Here is a 26,091-nt window from a genome sequence, read left to right on the forward strand (position 1 = left end):
ATTTCCAATCCGGTCTACCTTACAATAAAAAGCACTTGAGGTGACTCTTGTTGTGATTTGGCACTTACAATATAAAACTGAATTGAATTAAATTGAATTAAAAATTGGGTTGTGGGGCCAATCTAAAAACAAAAGGGTTCAGTCCTGTTGTCGAGAAAACCCCCTCACTAAAAACACAATGTGCTTCAGCGAGCATTGGCACATCATGTCAAGAAGAAGAAGACAAATGGTCCTATGTTTTGAATGTAAAATCATGCCTGTGGACACAGCAGCAGTTGAAAGAGAACATGTTCAGATAAATTTGTTGTTTGAACCCGTGTTTCTCTTTTCAAGGATGCTTAGTGTTTTACTTACCACAGATGGTTTTCCTCCAGCCACTGATGTGGACTCCTGCTGCTGAGCAGGCATAGACATATGAGGAAACTGCAGCACACATGCAGTCCTCACTTTTTTCACAGTTACAGGTGTCATACATACAGTTCTGTCAAAAGAGTATTCATGAAACGATTAACAAGAGTTCAGCTGCAAAGTTCTCATTAAAACTTTGCATGTACAGACCTACATCTTTATATGTGCTGGGGCTAACAACAGCGTGGCAGGGAGCAAATACTCCCTCGGGATCAGTTAATTTGGAGCACCAGAAATCAGCATATTTCTCTAAAACACAGAAACATTCAGAATTAAACTTGTTATATATCATCTGTTGTTCAATAAAATCTTGAAAAACAGCAAGGAAGTATGGTATTTTTCATATAACATAATAACTTTTATAAGATAAAACATAATAATACAGGAGTTTTATCTGTACCTGTGAGGATGTTGTTGTTACAAGGGTCTCCAAAATGTGATATAATGTCTGGGCAGCTGGCTCTGGTTTTCCATGCATTTGCAAATGCAGCAGCAGTGCCTTCCACCAGCCCACTTGTCACTCTAAAGTCGTCACTCATGATGTCGTTGAAGTTTCCACATAAACCTTTCAAATAAGAAGTTCCACAGTTACACAGATTCCAGACGTTCCAGACACTAACAATAATGTGGAGACATACCAGAGGTGGTTCCTGTGAGGGACCTGTCAGCTGAAATGAACAGCTGCATTATGGGAGACAGCTGAATCATCAGTTGTATGCCCACTGTGGTGCTTACAAGGATGTAGAAGGAAGATGGCTTAAAGACTCTCAGATCAGCTGTAGAGGTCAGAAGACATGAAAAATGTAGCAATTAATTCAAACACAAACATACAAACGTCAATGACGCAGATAAATAAATACAACTAATGAGTGTGGTGCTTTTGTTCCAATTCTTTATTACATATTTTGTAGTGAGTTGAACAAAATTCTTTTGCAAATACTAATTTTGCTGGCCCTTAGCTTATGTAAATTGAAAGTCACGTTCAAGCACGTTCAATTTACCTGTGATAAATTGTCAAGTAAGACAAATTGAATGTCACATAAAACAAAAGCAAACAAAGAATGCATTAAATGATTATATAAGTACTTGGATTTCTAATAAACCTATAGTGAGGGTGCGTTGGGACTGCCTGACAGAAGGCTCTGTCTGTGAGGTGGCAGCTTTCCAAGGTAGGCTGAGAACATTGAGTCTGAATCAACAATGTTCAGCATCTCCATTGTTGAGGCTGCTGCAAAAAGTTGCAGCTGCGAGGTGGTGCCTGTCATGGTGGTAATCCTTTAGCCAGACTGTAGACACCTGAGCAAAGGGAGCTTTCAAGCTGAAGGTGTCCACAGGTTAGCCTGTGGGGACTTTGGAGGAAGCAGAGCGAAGCGGGCTGCCGCTGCAGTACGCCGGTCTTTCGTGGTGAAGAGAGAGCTTAGTGTGAAAGCAAAGCTGCCGATTTACTGGTTGATCTATGTCCCTACCCTCACCCGTAGTCACCAGCTTTGGGTAGTGAACAAAAGAATGTGACTGCAGATAGAATTTGCTTTCTCCAAAGAGTGGCTGGGCTCCCTACTGGCAGGAGGCTGATGGGGTAGGCACACTGGAGAGATTACATTTGTCTGCTGGCCCAGGAACACCTTGGCGTTCCTTTAGATAGGTTGGAGAAGGGGGATAGGGAGAAGGAGGCCTAGGTTTCTCTGCTTAGGCTGGAAAACCCTCAACCCGGGGTCAGAAGAAGGCAGGAGGCAGAAGAAAACGGATGGATGAATGGGTGTTTTTTTAAAAACATTTATTACTGAGGAAAATGTGCATACATAGACTATGATCATTATATTAAGAAGATGTGTTTACTATATGTGGACAGTGAAATGTGAGATAACTTACCTGTAAACAGTGGAAGCTGAGAATGAATCTGGTTCACATAGACCTGCCCAGATGCCTGAACTTTAACAACCTGTCATTTTGCAGAAAGACACATTTTAGACACACCAGGATTTGCAAATTCTTATTGGTGAGAAAAAGCACAAGATTTTGTGAGATCTGGATTTTTTTCAGACACAAGGAGTAATGATGATGTTTTTATGCCTGCAGCTTACCACAGAATTGCTGCCTAAGGCCAAAGTTACAGTTCTGAGGCAAGTCTTTGTGTCACTTAGCCCGCACTTGACCAGATCCACCAGCACAGTGTAGGACAAACCATTACTGTCCTGCAGAGCACATCAAAACAAAACATGTAATCAGTCACCAAAAAAAAAACCATTACACTACACATGTATGTACTCAAATCATATTATTATATTAGCATATTATTTTCTGATGGTGCATCCGGTTTAAGATGCTGCTGTTATGTGTATGTGGAGAAGGACTAGCAGTGAGTATCACCTTAGCTAGAACATAGGAGCAATCGCCATGAAATGTGTAGACTTTTCCATCAAAGGTGTTAACATGAGCTCCTCCTTTGACAGAACAGATTCCTGGACAGTTTGTCTCTGTACAACTCCACTGACCGCTTTCACATACACTGTCAAGACACACACACATTTCATTTATGTATTAAAAATTATTAATATGGTCAAATATTCATATAACTGCTTTAGTAACACACTGCATTACATTTTCTACTATGTCTTAAAATAAACTCACTAACGTTTGTAAAACTTTAAAAAGGTAAAATTGTCACATAAATGTACAAACTGTAAATGTGAGGAGACTGCTAAAACATTCTTACTTGCAGTACCTCCGACGTACACAATAATTTTGTGGGAGATTGTAATTGTGTAACTTAGAAATGGCTTTAACACTTAATCATCCTATCAAAGGTACTCTTAGATTCATGTCTTTACCATTTCTAGTATCACATACACAATAAAAATGTTTTATTTTCATTTTTTTAACTCTGCAACAAAGTGGCACAAATTCATTTTACCAGGATCCACAGTGGTGCGAGTAGGACTCTCCTGGCTTGTAGATTTCGTTGTTGTGCAGACATGGACACTGAGAGACTGCGATACATCCGCTGTTACCAATATCATCAAAGACCATCCCTGAGAAAGAGACGCAAAAAATATATATTTATATATATATATATCCATAGGTCCCTCATCCTATTCACGTAACCCCTTCCACCAGGGTTACTTGCGTAGTAGCATTCCAACAACGCCCTGTTTTCGTCTCTTGCCCACCGATGCCTTCTTGTTCCAGTAGCCCACTTCTCGTCAGGGTGCCCTGGTTCCTCAACACCTGACGCGGACCTTGTTGATCCGGGCGACGTCCGAGCCAGCATGCCTTCATATTTATCTATTTAAAACAGGCCTGGCCCGGATCCGGCATCAAGCTGGCACTTCTGACTGAGTGGTGTCATGGCAGGGTGTATGTCAACCAGATGTGCGCCAGGTCTGGCAACGATGTCACTCTTTATGTGATGGCATGCCATATCTGGCCCGATTATGGTTTGGTTTATGTGGCCCAGGCCCATAGAAAACAGCTCTGGCCGGGATCCGGCATCAAGCTGGCACTTCTGACCGATGGTTGTTATGGCAGGGAGTATGTCAACCAGATGTGGGCCAGGTCTGGCAATGATGCACTACTTATGTTTCTGTTTTCCTATTTTAGTTAGAAGACCCAAATGCCATGTTGCAATACTATACTACTATGGTAGCCGACGTTTCAAATGCAGGTTTGACAGATTTGTGAGTTTACACTTTATCCAAAACCTAGTGAGGGTTTACTCATCCACACATGGGCCAGCAAAGGGCCACCAGTGTGTCTGCAACTGGCCTTGTGCTGGCCCATGTGTAGGCCAGATCTGGGCCCCCAAAGGGCCGTCATTCTGTGTGGTATGTAGGTCAAGTGTAAGCAAATTGTGTGGGCCAGATCGGGACCATACCAATTTTGCTATTTGGGAAAGGTCTCAAATATCACTACATGTAGGGGGGGGGGGTGTTGGTTTTTTTTCTACTGTTGTCATCCCTTTCTCTCTTCTGGTCCACTTGTCAACCAATCAACATTTGGCAGAATGCAAAGTAGTGTGTGGTCGAAACTCTCTCCCCTCTCTGTCCTACTGAAATCGTGTCTGCCGATGGACACAATTGTGGGACCATAAAACAATCTTTATCTGTTGGATATGTGTGGTACATTGTGTTTCAAGTTCCCAGTCAGAATATTTATCTGGAATGCCACCTCAACTCAGAAAATCCAAAAACTCAAAACAAAGAAATAAAAAAATAAAAAAATTGGAGCAACCCTACCAACCCTAAGTTAAAAATCAAAGATGGTGGCAGTGAACATAAACAGTGGTGAAACTTTTAATCTGTACTGCCACTGGTATCTAATTGTGACTTGCTAAATAATCCATACACAGAGTGCTTATCAGGTTCTATCATAAATGTGATACCATGGTGTTTTTAAGCACAAAAGAGGTATTATGCTATATTGCTAGTGATGCATGAATGGCTCAATCCAAGAAGCAAAACAAACCCTGCTTTTTTTTATCTTCTGACTTCATTAAAGGGATGTGCTGACTCAGGAGCGACGTGGCTCCCGAGTTCCGACATCTGAGATCCGAATTATGCAGTTTTAGTTTTGTGTGAACAACCTGGCTGCGACTGCCCAGAATACTTTGCAATTGTTTTCTCTCTGAGAGACAGAAAGCAAGAGATGGAGTGCAAAAGGAGTGTGGACATACCAGCAGGGCAGCTGCAGCCATCATGACAATGGCTGTCACATGTCTGGCTGGCCTGAGGGGTGGAACAGCTGTCAGGACATGAACTGCTACATTCCAAGAACACCATGTTGTATGGACATTTCTTGTCTGTGGACAAAAGTTTTTCAATGTCAATTAAAGAATTTTGCAAAGTATAAGGAAAAAACACTGCCTATGATGGAGACCCAGAACTGTAAATGTTGCACCCTTACAGCAAAATGTATCGTTCCTCCATTCTTGGGGTTTGCCACCTGCATGGATGCACTGTCTGGAGAACTCTGAAAGTGTTTTGCAGAGGACAAAAGTAGTGTTGTCTGTAGAGTTGCACGTGTCCACCATACAGGCTTTACTAAAGGATTCCACGTCAAGAATGTTTTGGCAATCAACAAAGGGATCACTGGAGAAAGTCTGGTCACAGAATTGCTGAAAAAGAAGTCAGTCAGTTAAAAAAATACATACTGCCAATCATTTTTAGAAGCCTACAGTTTGAACCCTCAAGGTAGCAAGGTAACATCTGTTTGAGTTTACAATAACAGTGCGTTGAAAAAGTGTTCATACCCCTTGAACTTTTTCACATTTTTGTTACAACCACAAACATGTCACAGTTTTCAGATTTTAATTTGCTTAAAATTTTGAAAACCGTGCATCATTTCCATACCACTGCACAATTATGAGATTCTCTGTATTGGTCTATCACAGAAAATCTTAATGAAAACATTTTGGTTTGTGGTTGTAAGGTGACAACATTTCCAAGAGTTTAAGGGGTATGAGTACTATAATACTATATATATATATACTATATACTATAATACTATTAAGAGAGCAGTGCAAATCAGTGCAAATCAATAATATAAATGCATTATAACACAGTATAAATCTAAGAACAATAGCTGCATTAAAGACATTTGTGTGTTATCATATGCCTGACAGATGTTGTCACCTGGCACAGAATGAAGAGTTATTATACAGGTTTATGAAGGATTGTAAAAATTATTTCGTGGGTTGAATTAGTCTGTGGGAGAAGGTCTGCTGGGTTAGGGTTAAATAAACACACTCTTACTACTATACTCCGCACGTCTGAGGCAGCTGCAGTGCAATATTAAATAGTCTCTGTATTACTGCTACTGTTTTGCTTTTACATTTTTACTTTTCTTTGTATTTTTAATCACAGGTGTATATATAACATGTTGCAATGTTTCACAGTGGCACTTTAACCTTGTTGTTTATTTGTTGTTTTCTGTAGACTGTATAAATAGTATAACTACTTGTCATCACAGTAACAGTTTTAGTGAAGATAGCATTAGTTAAACTACAAGAATGTCTTTAAGATATAAAGAACTTAATGACCTCTAATTTCCTGCTTCTCAATTCAGATAGAAACTAGTTCACGCACAGTGCAGTAAGAGTTCTGACAGGGTAAAGGCTCCGGTCCATTCGCACCAGAACCTCTCGCCATAAGAACAGTTTCTTCCCCTCTGCTGTCGGACTCATGAACAATAACCGTATGACTGTTCCCATCACTAACACATGACCCTACGCTGTGTTCACTGCATCATTCCATGTTTGGCACTGATCACCACCTGCACTCATCTATATATCATCTATATATCATGTATATATCTATCTACTTAGCACTTTTAATTCTTATTCTCATTTTTATTTTCATGTCCATTTAAGCTTAATTTATAACAGTATTTATAACAGTATGTTTGCACTGAAGCACCGCAGCAATTTCCTAATGTTGTAAACCCGCTCAACATTTGGCAATAAAACCCTTTCTGATTCTGATTCTGATTCTAAAGAATCAGATAACATATTTCTCCAATACCAGCTTATCTTCATTGGCTCCCTGTTAAATCCAGAGTCAAAGTTAAAATTGAATCTTCCCTTTGCTATCCTGCTTTGGGCCTAGGCTGCTGGTGGCTTTCCATGATACACTGTTTCCGCATTCACCTCTTTTACCCATTATGTTTTTATAATAATAATGGATTGGATTTATATAGCGCTTTTCGGGGCCCTCAAAGCGCTTTACAATACCACTATTCATTCACTCTCACATTCACACACTGGTGGAGGCAGCTACAGTTGTAGCCACAGCTGCCCTGGGGCAGACTGACAGAAGCGAAGCTGCCGTATCGCGCCATCGACCCCTCTGGTCATCACCAGTAGGCGGTAGGGTAAAGTGTGTTGCCCAAGGACACAACGACCAGGACAGAGAGCATGGGGATTGAGCCGGCGACCTTCCGGTTACAGATGCGCTACCCAACCCCCTGAGCCCTCTTACACAGTGTGTCTTTATGTCGTCTTCTGCCCCTCACCCCTGAGGTGAGGCCGGATGACTGACCCTGCTAATGGTTTCTTCCTGTTAAAAAGGGAGCTTTTTCTTCTCACTGTCACCAAGTACTTGCTCTCAGGCAGTCATCTGATTATTGGAGTTTCTCCATATTACTGAAGGCTCTTAAACTTACAATATAAAGCACCTATTGATTTTGTATAATTAAAACTGAATTTAATTTAACAGTGTTGAAAATGAGAAATAGTGAAGACTCACCTTATCACCACAGCTCGGGACTGGGTTGATGTCAGTCTCCTCACAGTACTCTGTGGGGCCATTTATCTTCCAGGTCTCAGCATAGTCCACCACAGACACTGGGGTTCCTGTAGTACAGCACAGTCACAATAAAATGATCATGAAGCTTATTGGGGGGCTTCTTCATTACGTATTCTATTTCATAATGAACCAAAGAGGTCACAGGTCTGCATCTAGACTTTCAGTACAGAACTATGCTATTTAAAAATGGGGAAAATTATGCTAATTGAATGACAGTATATGTTGCTCCAAATCTAATAAATATAAGTCAGTATTATAGGGGCCCTCGTAGATGTGTAAGCTAAGACGTTTCCAATGTGCACTAACCCCCATGTAGATTTTTTCAAAAAGAAATTCACTTTTTTTTTCATCAAACCGAAGCATTTCAGGATCCTTTAAAATTGCATTTATGGATGCAGCAACTAATGGTGGTCAATGACAAATGGTTTTGAAAACCTATGCAATCATTTCTGCTACACAATTATGCCTATTTTCAGTGTGCACGCTTTTGAAAAGGGGCTGAAGATCGCAACTATTCAATATTGTTGACTGTGATTTGTGCACAGAGAATTGTTGAACTATTTGCCTTTGTAGTCTTTCATAGAGTGGAGCTCCTCCCTGTCTTTACTTCTGAATGACTGTGAACTTTTTTGAAAAGTTGCTGCTAACATTAAAAGAAACCAGTGGTGTTCTCTCAGGACAAGCAAGGTGAACAGTGACTGACTTGTCAAATCTAGAGATCATTAAAAGGGACAAAAAAAGGCTATTTCTCTCCTCTCTCTCAGCTTATTCCATGCTCACAAAGTGTAACGTCTCTGCCTTATGAGCATGTCCATCTTGCTTAAGGATACTTGATCTCCACAACTTGAGAGTGGGGCAACGTTTTCCCCCCTTGTGTTTTCTCACATCCACATTGTGGATAGACAGTAACATTTTAGAACATTTTAGAACATTTTAGAACATTTTAGAACATTTTAGAACACGGTCTGCGAATAAGGCTTAAGTACCCTGTAATTACGTGCAATTTGCAGGCAACAAGTCATTCTTTCTGCAGGAAACAATGACACAATTATAGACTGTAAGACCTGCGACTAAAGTGCGGGTAACCTGTAGGAAATGTGTTAATCAATACTTAATACTTATTTTATTAGTCTTTCTTTAGTCACCTAAATACAATAAAAAATATACAAAAATTGGCATTCACGTGTATTTACAGTTTTTGTATTTATAAGAACAGTTTATTCAAACAACACCTTAAAATAAATGCATAAAAAGCATAAAAATAAATGTTCCACCTAGTTTATTTACTTTATTTCAAAAAGGTTATGTGTTCATTTTTAGGTGTTTAGAAATGACAACCATGTCATTTATATATATTTTTATGTAATACTAGTGTAATTTCCCAATGCAACACAGTATTTTATTTTATTTCATATAGTATGTTGTTTTATTTTATTTTATCTTATTCCATGCTATTGTTTTTCTTATTTTTTGCTGTAACTTTGTACTGTCCCCTTTCTGCCATGACCAAACAAAAAGTGTGGGACTAATAAAGGTTTATCTTATCTTATCCTATATGTCACCCTAATCACTCTTTCCAAAAAAAAGATTTTCTTGTTTTATTTTATTTTCTTGTTTGGTTTTCTCTCAAAATGTTTTCCTCCTGATTATTTCATTGTAGGATCTGGAAAGAACCGTGAAGCAGAACAGCGGCGTTATCAGTAGGTGTGGTTTTCCTAGCTAATGGTCTGCAATGTTTTTCCCCTGTTTGTAAAATGCTAAAACTTTATGTACATGTCTTTGCTTTGTTTAAAAAATGATAATAATTGGACCTTAACTATACTCAGACATTTCAACGCAGCTTTAAACAGACTGAATGTGTTTATTTTGTCTTTCTTCTTTTAGAGACTGCCCTTGATCACTTAATGCACAGGTACAAATGTATTATGAAAAGACACCAGAAGCTGTGAAACTGTTCAAGAGACACTTAAGTATGACAGTGTGAACAGGACAACCCTGTCACATATCACTGTTGAGGTACAGTGTGTGCAATGCATTAAAAATATATATATTTAGGAAGTTATTGCACTATCTGTCTTGCTGTCTTGTAAAATATTATACACAAAAGCCATGTCCACACTTTTAATTTTTAACAGTCTGAGGTCATTTTGGACATTTGTTCACAAAGAAAAAAAACTTGCAAATATCATGTGTTTCAGGGTGTAAGTATTGTTTTGTCTGCTAATGTATTTCTAAAGCTAATATTTTAAGGGTTAAGGAATAGTTTCATGTCCTTGTTTTTAATTAAAGTTTAATGAAAACAACTCACATTGTTTCCATCATTATAGGCACAGATGAGCCTATGCTATGACTGTAAATATCAATGTATGATTTCAAATAAGAAATGAAGAAAAGTGTTTATCTATGTATCATTTTATATGTAATATATAAAGAGTTGAATACTGAAACATCCATTAGGCACAAAATTAGTTATGTAATCAGTACTTACTGAGTAAGTAATACTTACTCAGTATTTACTTAGCAGGATTCTTAAAATTACTTACAGTACAATTTACACCTCTTTCCCTGTAAAATACCTAGAAGTTAGACGAGATTAAGCGACTCCACAATACACCCCGCTCCCCAGAAAGTACAGGGTACGGTGTAATTGTAAAAAAAAAAAAAATCTGCAAAACCCTGACTTGTTGCCTGCAAACTGCACGTAATTACAGGGTACATGCACGTTATTTGCAGTTTGTGTTATAATAACTACAGACTACATTAGACTACCTCCTGAAATATTACAATTATCTTACCATCATTCAGGAATTCATTGGATATGCCATCAAAGTTTCCACACAGTCCACATGTCTGAGTCCGATATTTCTCATCTATTTCAATCTGTGAAGATAATCAATTACACAATAGGTAACTGGCAAAATCACAAGACAGGACAATATTAATTGAACTCCAATATATGGCATTCTTTCCTTGTAATCCATTAAAAGGTTAAAGTAGGACATTCACATGACAATTTGTCTGCATTCTGAGCTCATCTGAATAGCAGGATGAAAACCAGAACAAACAGCTTGTAGAACTAAGGGGTCATATATAGATAAGAATCGGAAGGAGCATATTTGGAGGCGACGTCCCTCTCCTCACATCCTGATAATTTATCTCCAATAAACAGCCAGTCAGATAATTTATTTTTGTATGTGAGAGAAGGCTTCATACATCAAGGGAGTCGTCCAGGTTCCAGATTGCCTTTATTCCCAGATTAGCTTCAACAGAGATACTAGATGCGGTCCCCTTGACAGTCACTCCTGATTTACTGAATGGAAGAGATTCCCTGGTGCAAACAAAGAGTGATATTTTAAAAATGAGTGTAAAAATTAAAACAAATTCACATTACCCTTGTACTGCTGCTCTTTAGTTATACAAATCAGTCATTAACAGACCAGACAGACCCCTAACCCCACTGCCACAGAATATTGCTAGGGCTTTGTTTGAGCATTTGAAAGGACAAGATAGTGTCCTATGGAGGGATATTGTAGATTTGCAGGTTGCAGCGGATGCTTACATTTAGGTTGAGTGCTGCTGTCATTAAAGCAGAATAAATCTCATATTAAGATGGTACAATGCTGAAAATGTAAACAGATACAATTGGACCTACGTTTGATATTGGATTCTGACTCCTGCACCCCCCTGAATATATAGTAGTTAAAGTTACTGAAATATTCTTGGAAAAATGTCAGTACAGTTGATAGGTCTTTCCCGAACTTACATCTTGCCATTGACAAGCACTGAGTTGTTAGAGAGCTCCACCTCAGATCCTTCCAGCATCATGATGATTTTGCTGATTGTGGGGATGTTGTTGACTAAGCGCCGCCGCATCTGGATATTAAAGTTTTCATAGCTGTCCTTGCATTGTATTGCAAGGACATGGTTACAACTCGAATTCAGCTGGAAGAAATCGCCATCAAAGGTTTTGAAGTGATAGTATCCCCAAGTTGTGCACACTCGGCCAATGTGGGATGCATTAGCTATAAAATTAATAAATTAATAAATTACAAATTCTTTTTGAGAAATCGTTTTAAATTTACATGAAGACCTGAAGAAAAAATAACCATATTGGACATTTGCAAACTTACCTGAAGTCATGGTCAGTGTGTTTGTAGAAGGAGCAGTGGTCACTGTAGTAAAGACAAAAAAAGGTATTTATTAATTTAGATGTAGGAAATTAGAAATTATCAACTGACAATTCACTGATATGAAACTCAAATACTCAAACTGAAGATTGCCAAGACAGTTAACTGTTGCAGATATCCCAGAACCGTATGTACTCTTTAACACCAGAAATGGCTTCAGTAGATTTAACCAAGATTGTCTGCAGCAAACTGCATTACAGTTTCTAATTAATGTGTTGAAGCTATGAAATAAATTCTATATAAACCAACCCAAGCATGATATAATGTATCTAAATTTACATCATCAGTTGGGATTCACATCAATGATCAAAGTAAATATGACTCTCTGTCCTCTTCCCAATATCTTATAGCACATCCATTGAGTGTGAAATTCTAATATTTCCAGCACATCATTTACCATTCTGAGTAAGTGAGTCGACTATCAGCGTCAGATAGATGAGCCATGATATCAATTCAAGCCCTTTGGCCCCCATGTTGGTCAGGAGGACTAACACTACAGACGATAGGATTCACCTGGGGAACAAGCTCCTTTATAATGCGCCTCTGAAGGTGGAGCTACATTGCATCATATTTCATATTGAAGCAAATCATCAAGTATGTTTACTCAGCAAACATCATCCCCACCACCATACCGAGCAGCTTCTTCACTCTATATACTTCCAACTAACTATATAAAAACAGGAGGTTCTGATGGTTACAGTCCTGGCATTGCTTGACTCTCAGTGCACTAAGACATGAACAAGCCAGAAAACAGAGGGGAAACCGAATTGGTCTAACGGTTTAAATAGTTTATCTGTGCTATTTGGTTAACAACTAAAATAATTATCTGGTATTGAAAAAGTCAGTCCTGACATGAAACAAGTTAAACTAAGCTTAACAACACCTGGAATACAATACTGATCTACGCTTTGCTCCTGACATTAACCCAATCACCCAAACATCTAACACAGAATATACATTGTAAACTGCATAATGCAGATGCACCTTTTTTAGAAGTAGTAGCATTCTCGCTAATACAACTGTTTTTGGAACGTCTGTAGATAAAAATTTAATTACTGGTGCCACACATTTTGGCATCATATACAGCTCGGTCCATATCTTTCGAAAATGACTCATTTTAGTCATTTTTGTCTCTGGACACCACCGAGAATTTGAATCAGACAATAAAGCTACGACTAAAGTACAGACCTTAAATCAAGTGAAGGTTGTTCGAGAATTATTTGGACAGATAAAATCAAGGGTAGGAAGAGAAAACTATGGAAAAGAAAAAGCACAGCTTATAATCTTAAATCTACCACATCAGTTTTCAAAACATAGTGAAGGTAAAATTAAGGCACAGACATGTGGAACTGCATCATTGGTCTCTATTGATGATTTGAGTGCTGTTAGAAGTAGGAGGGTGAAATCTCCGCTCAGATTCAGCCAAATGCTCCAAGACCGATTGGGCAGTGCTTCATAGTGCAAAACATGTTCCCAACATATATTCCAAAAGTAACCCAAAAGTTCTTAAAGCAAATAAATAGGATATGCTTCAACAGAAAATGCAGAGATGAGTTCTTTATGGTACTTTCTGCACTAGTGTGTGCAAGTAAACATTTAGCTCAGCTAACAGTGGAAGATAAAGGTAAGTCCTTCGCTAGTAATGAAAGCTAGAAGACTGCACCACATTTTGCTTTATGATAAATCGGCACACAGTTTTGTCATGGATATACAACATGTCAACTGACCCCTGGACAGCTGGTTGTCCACATACGTCTGATTCATGGAATCATCCTATATAGAGGTCCATCTGTCTCAAACAGGTTATAAAACAACAGTACACAGATCAAAAATAGAGTTTTCTTTCAAGAAAACACTTAACAGTCAAATGTAATGGTTGCTGTTTTTATAGTCAAAATGTTATTTTTCAGATGTTTACAGTGTTGAGGGCAGCAGTTGCCAATTTGAATTTAGATCAGTGATGCTGTTCACTTTTTACTGGCTAGGGCTTGGAAGGCTGTTCTGATGTAACATCTGCTTAGATGATGTTCATGTCAATTGGTTAAATCCACAGATAGCAGTGAACCTCATAACAGCAGTAGCATCAGTCACCTGATCACATGCTGAAAGAAAATCTGCAGCAGTAGTAGTAATGCATTGTAAGAAGGGTGGGAATCTCAGGTGGAGGAATATCTGGTGTAGAGCTGCAGCATAGGTCCCTTTGAAATAAGCCAAAATTTATTAATTTTATATTTTTGCTGTCAACCTCATTAAATAATGTTTTAATGACATTGGAAGTTTTAATAGCCTATTAAGCCTGCTGAATTTACCAGGGAATTTTAAATAAACTTTATCACCCACATGTTTCTGAATAACAACTTTTTATGGTAGTAAATAATAGCAAACCTAACTATGTTGCACTTTCAGTGATTTTTTATCAGTGGGTTTTTCAGTTTGCAAGATACTGCAATATCTAGCGGTCCGCACCCCTCCCTTAGAAAAAAGGTAAAACAATATGGCACATTGTTCAGGTGCAAACATGACGAGTGTTGCTTTAAGGAGGAGAAGGATTTTGGACTTAATGTGGGAACCCTGTGTAAATAAGTGACAGTGACTCAGCTAACCCCGTCCAGGATATGCATCCTGTGGTCTATTTTTAATAAACTCACTTTCTTTTCTAACTAGAGTGTGTAGGTTGTGTCACTAGAGATGGTATTATTAAAAGTTCACATGCCATTAATTAACTCACAGAAAAAAACATGTTGTTGCATTCAGAGAATTCCTGAGCATCTATCCTTTTTTATTGTAATTTCAGCCGTTTATTTAGACTTTTTCTTGATAAATTTGACAGTCAGTGTGATCATCTTTAAGATCCTTTTACTTCTTCTTCATATAAGGTCAGCCAGAGATGAGTATACTGAAGCTCTTATACTGAAGCTCTTATACTGAAGCTCTTATACTGAAGCTCTTCTTTTAATTGTTTCTGTCATTGTTTATTTATTTTTGTTAATCTAGATTAAGTGAATAAAGTCATTTTGTGTTGGCTCCCTCTGTTGTAGAGTATTGCTTCCTGTTCCTGTTACAACACACATTGGTGTTTTCGTGTTGTTTATCTGTGTTGACAATTGAATTACTGTTCGGACTACTAAAAACTCCCTGAAAAGCCTTCAGCTGATCCAAAATGCTGCAGCAAGAGTCCTGACAGGGACTAGAAAGAGAGAGCAGATTTCTCCTGTTTTGGCTTCCTGTTAAATCCAGAATTCAAAATCCTGCTCCTCACATACAAGGTCTTAAATAATCAGGCCCCATCTTATCTTAATGACCTTGTAGTACCATATCACCCTATTAGAGCACTTCGCTCTCACACTGCAGGCCTACTTGTTGTTCCTAGAGTATTTAAAAGCAGAATGGGAGGGAGAGCCTTCAGTTTTCAGGCCCCTCTTCTGTGGAACCAGCTTCCAGTTTGGATTCAGGAGACAGACACTATCTCTACTTTCAAGATTAGGCTTCAAACTTTCCTTTTTGCTAAAGCATATAGTTAGGGCTGGACCAGGTGACCCTGAATCCTCCGTTGGTTATGCTGCAATAGACGTAGGCTGCCCGGGACTCACTATATGCTAATAGACCTCTCTGCATTTAATCATTACTTGTTAATATTTGTCTCTCTTCCACAGTATGTCTTATGTTCTGTCTTCCTACCCTCATCCCAACTGGTAGCAGCAGATGGGCCTGGTTCTGCTCGAGGTTTCTTTTATTGTGATCTCTGTTATAGTGTTACTGTTTTTTAAGAGACATGTTTTCATTGTGTTGCATGAAAGACGTTGAGTGTGTCTTGAGGGGGTTAGTCACCAGAGCTGGAGAGTGAGTTATTCAGGAGAACTCTCCACAGCATTAACTGCCCTGTGACTGTACCACCTTAATAAACTATGGTTAAGGCAAATCGTCTTGTGCTTAAGAGTCTACGTGTAAGTTACAGAATATATGTTCAGTGCAGGTAGATATATAGTGTGTGTAGTTATATAGGTATACATGTCATCCAAAAATCCACAACATTCCCTCCTGTGATACCTAGAGGTACCACATCAAAACCCCCATGAACACTAATCCACACAACACACACATAATACAAAGATGGATTATATGGCACCATATGTGAAAATGAAAATAATACAATTAAACAATTAATTCCCCGTGTTGGACTTCAACTTGGTCAGTAAGCAAGCAATTTATTTATATAGCACTTCCAGAACAGTTCTGTACACTTGACATGCCAGAAATGATAAATTGAATAAGTTTAAGAAAATAAAGATGAAAAAAGATCATAATTAAAATGACATTTAAAATAATAAAATTAGCACAAATAGCAAAAACATAAAATAGTATAAAATGATAATTAGAATTACATATAAAACAATAAAATCAGGGTCATACTGTGTCATATGTCAAGGAGTAAAAATGGGTTTTAAGTCGTGTTTTAGAATTTTAAAACTGAACTCTAGAATATACAGGCAACCGATGGATTGAAGCAAGGATGGGAGTTATGTGTTCTCTTTTACGGGTTCTGGTTAAAAGTCGTGCAGCAGCACTTTGGACTCCAACATATAGTGTGTTACAGTAATCCAAACGAGATGAAATAAAAGCATGGATTACTATTTCAAAATGCGGCCTAAAAACTGGACTTGACAGTAGCCCTAATATGACTGTCCAATTAAAATCAGTGTCCGTCTTGGTCAGGTGCAGCTTCTTTTTCTAAACACATTTCTTAGTGTGGGCTATGAAATGTCACTTCAATGTTGACAGTTTCTGCAGTCAGCTTCAAACTTTACTCAACTTGTGTCCCTTTGTCAGTCCCATATTTCAACCAATTTATGAGTCCGAGAAAAGTCTCTCTTGGTGCTTCTTGACGGCTGGATCTTGCATAGCTTCTAAGAATACTTGAGACGACTTGGTCCTACTCTTGATTTAGCTCAGTGTCTGCGATGGATAGCAGTTGATCTTGCACATTCCATCATTTAGGAGCAGGTTTTGGCACTGGATCGCTCCACATGGGCTGTAGGATCTGCACTAGATTCAAGGGCTGTTGGATGTGTCGTTGTTTGGCTGTCTGGAGCAGCCTGTTTCACTCCGTTGTCCCCTCGCACTCATCATCAGATCACCAGCACCTGATCCAGGACCTCTGCATCTCCATCTGTTATCCAGATGCTGTTTCTACCTGTAGAAAAATACCCTTGCAGAGTGCATTAGTTGTGTTCACAGTTCCCACTGTACCTTTACAGGCCCTTTATGAGGGCTTATCTATGAACCTTTGTGAATATGCCATGCAATGTTAGTTGTTTTAGTCTTGTTAGTTCACGACTGCATGCACCTTAGTACTAAAGTTAATATTTGTACCCAATCGACCTACTCATCACTCTCCTTAGCAACGTCACCAACTGCTTTATTTTGTGAAGCACTTTGAAATGTTTGTCCCAAATGCTGTTATAGATAGAAAACTTTACTAGATACCTCCTAAACTGATAGCTACGTAAAGAAAAGTAAAGCTGCCACAAGAGTACCTGGAGTAGCTCACTTAGCTAGCTTGTCTTTATTTAGCTGTTAAGCTGTCAGTTTCCCGGTGACCTGGACATTTAATCACAGTCACAGCACTAGGGAGCTTTAGGGCAACTACTTGCTGAGTACTTGTCTCTTTGTTCCTAAATACTATTAAGGCACATGTCACATATACAGTGGGGCAAAAAAGTATTTAGTCAGCCACCGATTGTGCAAGTTCCCCCACCTAAAATGATGACAGAGGTCAGTAATTTGCACCAGAGGTACACTTCAACTGTGAGAGACAGAATGTGAAAAAAAAATCCATGAATTCACATGGTAGGATTTGTAAAGAATTTATTGGTAAATCAGGGTGGAAAATAAGTATTTGGTCACCTCAAACAAGGAAAATCTCTGGCTCTCACAGACCTGTAACGTCTTCTGTAAGAAGCTTTTCTGTCCCCCACTCGTTACCTGTATGAATGGCACCTGTTTGAACTCATCATCTGTATAAAAGACACCTGTCCACAGCCTCAAACAGTCAGACTCCAAACTCTGCCATGGCCAAGACCAAAGAGCTTTCGAAGGACACCAGGAAAAGTATTGTAGACCTGCACCAGACTGGGAAGAGTGAATCTACAATAGGCAAGCAGCTTGATGTGAAAAAATCAACTGTGGGAGCAATCATCAGAAAATGGAAGACATACAAGACCACTGATAATCTCCCTCGATCTGGGGCTCCACGCAAGATCTCATCCCGTGGGGTCAAAATGATCATGAGAACGGTGAGCAAAGATCCCAGAACCACACGGGGGGACCTGGTGAATGACCTGCAGAGAGCTGGGACCAAAGTAACAAAGGTCACCATCAGTAACACACTACAACGGCAGGGAATCAAATCCCGCAGTGCCAGACGTGTTCCGCTGCTGAAGCCAGTGCATGTCCAGGCCCGTCTGAAGTTTGCCAGAGAGCACATGGATGATACAGCAGAGGATTGGGAGAATGTCATGTGGTCAGATGAAACCAAAGTAGAACTTTTTGGTATAAACTCAACTCGTCGTGTTTGGAGGAAGAAGAATACTGAGTTGCATCCCAAGAACACCATACCTACTGTGAAGCATGGGGGTGGAAACATCATGCTATGGGGCTGTTTTTCTGCCAAGGGGACAGGACGACTGATCCGTGTTAAGGACAGAATGAATGGGGCCATGTATCGTGAGATTTTGAGCCAAAACCTCCTTCCATCAGTGAGAACTTTGAAGATGAAACGAGGCTGGGTCTTCCAACATGACAATGATCCAAAACACACCGCCCGGGCAACAAAGGAGTGGCTCCGTAAGAAGCATTTGAAAGTCCTGGAGTGGCCTAGCCAGTCTCCAGACCTCAACCCCATAGAAAATCTGTGGCGGGAGTTGAAAGTCCGTGTTGCTCGGCGACAGCCCCAAAACATCACTGCTCTCGAGAAGATCTGCATGGAGGAATGGGCCAAAATACCAGCTACTGTGTGTGCAAACCTGGTAAAGACCTATAGTAAACGTTTGACCTCTGTTATTGCCAACAAAGGTTATGTTACAAAGTATTGAGTTGTATTTTTGTTATTGACCAAATACTTATTTTCCACCCTGATTTACCAATAAATTCTTTACAAATCCTACCATGTGGATTCATGGATTTATTTTTCACATTCTGTCTCTCACAGTTGAAGTGTACCTCTGGTGCAAATTACTGACCTCTGTCATCATTTTAAGTGGGGGAACTTGCACAATCGGTGGCTGACTAAATACTTTTTTGCCCCACTGTATATGCTGAATCTGGATAAACATTAAATCTGTTACATGCTGCTAATTCATAATTCATCATTAGTACTTTTAGCTCTAGATGTTGTGTTGCTGACTGAATGGCTGATCAAACTCCCACTCCTCTATAACAGCAGAATCTGACTTTTCAAAGCTAAGTTAGACAATGCCACATAGACCTCACAGTTCTTCAAGTTGGCAGTAGTTAAACCATCACTCAAAAACCATCTCCTGACCAGTGGTCCTAGCCAACTATAGGCCAATCTCCAACATTCTTTTTATCTCAAAAATCTCAACTGGAGCAGTTGTATAAAAAAAACGTAAACATCTGCAAAGGAAATGGTTAATTTAAAGATATTCAGTCAGGTTTCAGAGCTCATCACAGCACAGAAACAGCTTTGGTGAAAGTTAAAAATTATCTTCTTAAGGCTTCTGACCATGGATTCATCCCTATGTTCGATACTGTTGACCATAATATGTTATTAGAGTGATCAGAGCATCCTGCAGGCATTACAGATACTGCCCTGCAGTGGTTCAAATCAGACTCCAGTTTGTTAATGCAAACACAGAATCCCCTCACACACACATGACTAGCCATTGAGCTTCACAAGGTCCTACTCCAGGACCAGTTCTGTTTACATTACACATGCCTCCTTTAGGTAACACCACATAAGGCACAACATACCTCTGCAATACTGATGACACCCTCCATCTCATCTATGCATGAGAGGTTCACTGACAACACACACCAGTCAGTCAACCTGCAGGAATGCCTCCAGAAAACAAAGATATGGATGACCACCTTTTGCTCCTAAACGTAGATAACACTGAGTTTATTGTACGCTGTCCTAAAAAATCTTAGACATATATGGTAACTAACCAGATACTCTGGATGGCATTACATTGGCCTCCAGTAACACTGTGAGGTTTCTTGGAGTCATTTAAACCACAGTATGGACTCCAATGCACATATTGATGATTGCCTTCTTCCAATTCTGCACAAGATAAGATAAGATAAGATAAGATAAGATAAGATAAGATAAGATAAGATAAGATAAGATAAGATAAGATAAGATAAGATAGAACTTTATTAATCCCTCGGGTGGGTTCCTCTGCACTATCACTACACTTAGAAACATCCTGTCCCAGAGTGGCGTTGAAACATGAGTTCATGCATTTATTACTTCTAGGCTGACCAACTGTCCTTTGTTATTATCTGGATGTCATACAAACTCCTTGAAAAGCATTTAATTGATTTCATTTGTTATAGCATAAACATTGATAGGAACTAGAACAATAGAGTATATTTCTGCTATTGGCTTCTATTCACTGACTCCTTGTTAACCCTCCTGCCATCCTTTAAAAAACTCACACCCATCACCCTAGGGACCATTCTCAGCCACGCCATAAAAAGACCATATATCCATATTTTATTCCACTTTAAATTAGCCAACCTTGTAAAACTACTTCTCCCTGAAATATTCATGTAAAGTTTTAATTATATTTTCGTTGTTTTAACCCTTCAAATCCCAGTGTTATTACATGAGCGCCCTGTGTTATAAGCCCCAAAAACCAAAAAACGAAACTAAATATTTCCACAAAAAACCAGTTGAAGTAATATGTGATTGTCATTATAAGTAGGCCTTTAGATGGACCAAAGATTGGCACCAACATACATTTTGACCTGCCATTATTTTTTTTGCATTTTTTTTGCAATTTAAAAATTAAAACTTCAAGGCCCTGAGTCTTCATTGACATCCAAGAAAAGAAGAAAAAATAAAATCATATGATGATAATTTGGGGTTGAAAAATAGCGTTTATAATGGAAGTCAATGGGCAGAAAATGGTCCCCAGGGTGATGGGTGTGGGGATTTCTGCTGCTCAGCCATTTTAGGCTGATTTAAGGAATTCACACTGGAATATTAACATTGACAGGTAAAAACTATCCTGTGGCAAGTTTGGTTATATTCCACTGAACACAGTGGAAATGGCAGCCATTTAACACATAGCAGTGGCACAAAAAGGTCCCAAGAAGGCAGGAAGGTTAAATCTGTAATTTAATTTCAACATCCTGCTCCTATAGTACTATATCTCTCCATTATAACACTTCACCCTCAAACTTCAGGCTTACTAGAATATTTAAAAGTAGAATGGGAAGATGGGCCTCTAGTTTTTAGGTATCTCTTTGGGGTTATTATTAGTTATTATCAATCTCTGGTTCTCTTCCACAGCATCTCCTTCTCATTCTCTTCGTTTGCAGCAGATGGCCACTCCCCCCTGTGCCTAGTTCTGCTGGATGTTTCTTCCTGTTAAAATGGAGTTCCTTCTTCCCCCGTTCTCCAAAGTTAATGCTAATAGGGGGTCAGAAAATTGATTGTGGTTTTTTAATGTTTTATTATTGTAGTTAATTCTTGCATTATAAAGCGCCTAGAGATGACAGGTGTTGTGACTTTGTGCTGTTTAACCTTGAGTTGAATACAATACAACATGACACCCTTTGTTTTTAAAGTAAAGTAGCCATAGAAAAGCTAAAATAGCTGTGTTGCACTAATCATACAAATGTTCTCAGTCATTTCAGTTTATAGAAAATAATCATGGACCTTGTTACATATTTGGGCGGTGGACTCCAAGGCAGACAAATTACTTCACACCCCATTTTCCTCAACTTGAAATAATACATGTAATTGCTTTTATGTTTATAATACACCTGGATGGCCATGATAAACACTGAGACCTCCTGACAAACAAATAGTACAAATAGCAGGGTAAAAAGTCTACTTCAACAGTTTTTGTATTGTAATAGGTCAATAGCCGCTCACTTATAGAGGTTTAATCATGCTACATTAACCCTGCCTTACCTTAATCTTCTCAGTTTGCCCCATACCAATGAAATGTTCTCCCTTTCGTCTTGATTGCCGAGTGCCCGGTCAGACTTCATGTCCCTCAGTGGTTCAAACTCTACCTCTGCACACTGTAACTAGAATAGAGTTATTTAATCAAGCAGATTTTGATACAATATGCATTTGGGCAATTTATGAAATTTCCGCTTGTGGGACTAATAAAGGTATATCAAATCAAATCAGTCCACAGACAACTGGACCCTGCAACATACGGGAAAGAAAATTTAGGCCCTGTTTTTCTAATTTGGGGATTGCTCACAGTTTTTATATGGGAGGAGCTTTTGGCCTCTTTCCCTCCAAATTGTCTGAATTTAGATTTTATCCTAAATTGTTTTGTTGGTTTATTTGTTGGCAGAGTTATCAGTTTAGCTCTGGTAAGCTTGATGTATCCCCCATTTGCTAATACAGTTAAGATAATGACAATATGCTTCTCAGTTTCTTTCATCTCCACACTGCATTCATTGATCTTTTTTCTTCCTTTTGAAAGGAACTACAAATTGCTCACACACTGAATTACAGCACTGTGGATGGTTTAGTGCTGCAAGTAGCATCCTATTAACTAATGCTTTCTATTAGCATCAATACATGAGCAGAGGTAGCTGCCACTACTCTAAATGTAGCAGCACTGAAAAAGATAAAAGATAGATTATTTGACATATCTGTATACAGATTCATACCTTTGCACACATTTACACCCACCCCCAAGAGAGACATACCTGGGTCAGAAAGAGCAGATGTCTAAATTTCCCATTTCTTTAGAAAGTATGGTGCTACTGGGGGTCCTGAGTTTCATCAGTACCCCAGCTTTTAGTAAATCCCCATGTGTACGTCTCATCCCTTCAATAATGCGATGTTCATTAGGTGTCATTTCTGGATTAATACTTTCTTTAAGTTTAGTTTATACAACTATACTAATTTACCTGCCCCGTGTCTAACTGGGGTTTAATCCTGTCTGTGTATTTGTTCTAGTGTCAATAAGAGGCATGTCTGTGCCTTTTACCTATTGAACTGTTCCTAAACCTTCAATAATATTTTAATGTAAGAGTGTTAGTAATGAATATGTCTTTAATGATCTCCTGTCTAATGTTTACATCTGGCCTAATTCCTATTATTTGTGTTCTTTTCCTATTGGGAGAGTAACACAAGGGGTGGAGCCCAGGGATTTAAACGCATTCGTTTGTTGGGAGCATTACTGATGTAGTTGTTTCATTTGGTCAACTGCAGATATCACACATAGTTAGGTGAAAGTTCTTCCCCCTTTAGTCTGCAACTTATTTGTCCATGCTGACTTCAGAGCATGTTGATCCTTTTTCTGAGCAAGAATCCTGACATTCCTTCACTGTCCAAATGTGTTTAACTTGTTTTTTGGCAGCAATAAACATGACAGTTTACTTCTTTTAATTTAAGACATGTTTTATTTTAATTAAGTGTAAAACTTTTTTATTTAATGCAAAATTATATTTTGTTTTAATTTACTTTCAAATTCTTCAGTTGCTGAAGGGGCTGCATAGTTTTCATATTGCATAGTTCAGAATAGCTGTAATTGTACCAGATGGTTGCATTCAGTTAAGTTGGACTAGACTGTAATACAAACCGTTCAGTTTGTCAACAATAAAACTGAAATGAGAGAAAGACTGAGTGTGAGACTTTGATATTAGATAAAATGAATATTGATAAAGTTTACCTTTATGTACAGAATCTGAATGTCGCAATATATTTTTTAAAAATTGCAATAATATCGTATTGTGTGTTAAGTATTGTGATAATATCGTATCGTGGGATGTATGGTGATTCCCACCTCTACCGAAGTCCATGTACTGAAGATTTCTCTTGACAGTTGTTATCGTGCTGCCCACATTCAGAGGTAGACTGTGCTGGCTCTTAGAGGACACAAAACGTTGCTCCGCAGCTGGTTAATGAATACGTCAGCTAACTAAAAGTGTATTTTCATACACTTTTCCAGCCCTCGGCCGTTACAGTCTTTCATTAGCCTCAAGGAGATGGAGCAGCCTCTATCTCAGCTTTATGTGGATCTTCCCTTGGACGTCCCCTTACTGCATGAAAGCCCAGGAACTCTCTGGCTAACTCCTCCACTCCACCTTTCCACAGGCCTTATTGGTGGCATAGGCCTTCGCAGTGCCAGTGTTGCTCTTCTCCACAGGCTCTTGGCCTGGTGTCTTCCACTGGTGATTTGTGTTTCTCCCCTTCAGTTGGTGAGCTCCTTCATCTGTGAGGAGTTATTTCTTTTTCTTCATAACAGGAGAGTCATTGTTTTGAGTGTGTGCATACATCAGTTCGTAAGTAACTGTTTCATTTGTTCCAGTTTTTCTTTTCTGAGCTTGACCTCATGTTACTGTCTTTAATCTTATCCTCTTCTTTGAATTCGCCTATATAGCTTACTATATAGCTAGCTCTCACTTACAGTTTTCCCTCTTTCACCCACAGCTTTCTTTGTCCCACACACTTAACAGCTCCTTAAACTGACTTCCTACATCTCTGACTTTCTCATGTTTTACTTTCTTCTTGTCTAAGCCATAATCACTTTTCTGATATCATTTTACTTCCAAAGGCTGAACTTTAGATTTTTGCATTTTTGATCCATGTGTTTTATTTTTAATTACCAGCTTTTAGTGGAAAAAAGGCTATGTCATCCCCTCCAAACGCTGTTCTTGTGTACCTCCACCAACTGCACGATGCACACTGCTTATTCAGGGAACTTTGTGTGTTTTTTACTGGCAGCATGATTTATACCATATCTGCTGAATTTAATTTTTCGTTTAGGATCAAACAAGATGGTAGGGGCTTTATTATTATAAATAATGTTCTGCTTTTCTGCTGAACTTTCTCGTAAAGTGACAAGATGCAGCTGACCCTGTAACCATTCAAAACCCTGATTCCTGAAATAATTGCAGAAGAATTGCCATAATACGTATTGAACTTGACAAATTAAAAGAAATAATCATTCAATAGTAATTTTGCATATGTGAGTTTTAATTGCATTGGATTTGCTAAAGACAGCATTTCGCAAATTAGTCCTTAAACATATAAAGTGCTATTTTTTTATTCTTTTACTTTCTTGGCCATTAAAAGTCACTCTGATATTGCTGGACTCAAAAATTAAACACTTCCTCCTTCATTCGCACTCAAATAGATCAGCTAGCAACATGGGGTTAGTATCTTGCCCAAGGATACTTGGCATGTAGATTGGAGCCAACCGGGCTCAAACCACCAACCCTGGTTGGTAGGTGACCTGCTCTACCACCTGAGCTACAGCCACTGTTAAGTCTAATTGTTGAATGTTGCCATTGTGTTTCTTAAATTTGTACAGTCTTAGTTCAAGCAGTAGGATCAAAGCTTTGATCCTGACCACCTCTCCAACCACTCTGTGCTGGGGGAGGTTTTATTGTAGATACATCCTATCTGAAAGATCTGTTTCTTTTGATGTAAACTTCCTGGGTTTACGACCCTTTGGTCAGCAGGAGGTCTGACACACACACACACACACACACACATTCTCACATAACACACACACACACACTCTTACAGAGGTTCACACATATACATACAAATGCTTTGTCTCAGAACCAAGGGGGCGTGGCTTTGTTCTGACGTGTTTTGTGTGAACTGTGTCTCAATAAAAAGGGCAGCAAGGGAGGTCGTGGTCGAGGTCATTTTCGTGGTGGACACAGGCAAGTGTTTGATCGATCGACTGTCTTGTTTTCTTCATGATGAATAAGTCTCTAGAATTAGCGGGGCTTGTGGAAACACAGACCCAACACCACCCACTTTGGCAAAAAAATGTCGGCTTTCATTCATCTACACTGTCTTTGCCGGTGGACCCTCAGATTCCCACTGGGAATCCCAAGTCCCCGCGTTACTTGCTAGGAATTTATCACCATATATCCCAAAGGCCTAAACAGCCCATCTACCTTGTAATTCATTTGGTTAACCTAGTTATCCTTTGTCAATTTATCAACCTGAATGAATGACTAGG

At 38.9% G+C, this 26,091-nt stretch overlaps 1 protein-coding gene across 1 annotated transcript in view; it reads right to left on the reverse strand.

Annotated features, from left to right (window-relative positions):
* The window catches only part of LOC113026898 (mucin-2-like), a 40,314-nt gene extending 27,956 nt beyond the window's left edge, over nucleotides 1-12,358 (reverse strand). The window contains exons 1-16 of the mRNA XM_026176205.1: nucleotides 12,291-12,358; nucleotides 11,837-11,878; nucleotides 11,470-11,728; nucleotides 10,920-11,034; nucleotides 10,502-10,586; nucleotides 7,647-7,753; nucleotides 5,308-5,518; nucleotides 5,078-5,203; nucleotides 3,320-3,437; nucleotides 2,776-2,914; nucleotides 2,490-2,600; nucleotides 2,278-2,347; nucleotides 1,047-1,184; nucleotides 809-973; nucleotides 563-657; nucleotides 355-481 (exon numbers count right to left, since the gene is read on the reverse strand). Of these exons, the coding sequence (XP_026031990.1) occupies nucleotides 355-481; nucleotides 563-657; nucleotides 809-973; nucleotides 1,047-1,184; nucleotides 2,278-2,347; nucleotides 2,490-2,600; nucleotides 2,776-2,914; nucleotides 3,320-3,437; nucleotides 5,078-5,203; nucleotides 5,308-5,518; nucleotides 7,647-7,753; nucleotides 10,502-10,586; nucleotides 10,920-11,034; nucleotides 11,470-11,728; nucleotides 11,837-11,846 (1,876 nt within the window). The 5' untranslated portion in view covers nucleotides 11,847-11,878; nucleotides 12,291-12,358. The remainder of the gene's footprint in view (nucleotides 1-354; nucleotides 482-562; nucleotides 658-808; nucleotides 974-1,046; nucleotides 1,185-2,277; nucleotides 2,348-2,489; nucleotides 2,601-2,775; nucleotides 2,915-3,319; nucleotides 3,438-5,077; nucleotides 5,204-5,307; nucleotides 5,519-7,646; nucleotides 7,754-10,501; nucleotides 10,587-10,919; nucleotides 11,035-11,469; nucleotides 11,729-11,836; nucleotides 11,879-12,290) is intronic.
* Between the last annotated feature and the right edge of the window lie 13,733 nt (nucleotides 12,359-26,091).

This window comes from Astatotilapia calliptera, chromosome 1 (genome assembly GCF_900246225.1).
Source record: "Astatotilapia calliptera chromosome 1, fAstCal1.2, whole genome shotgun sequence".
NCBI lineage: Eukaryota > Metazoa > Chordata > Actinopteri > Cichliformes > Cichlidae > Astatotilapia > Astatotilapia calliptera.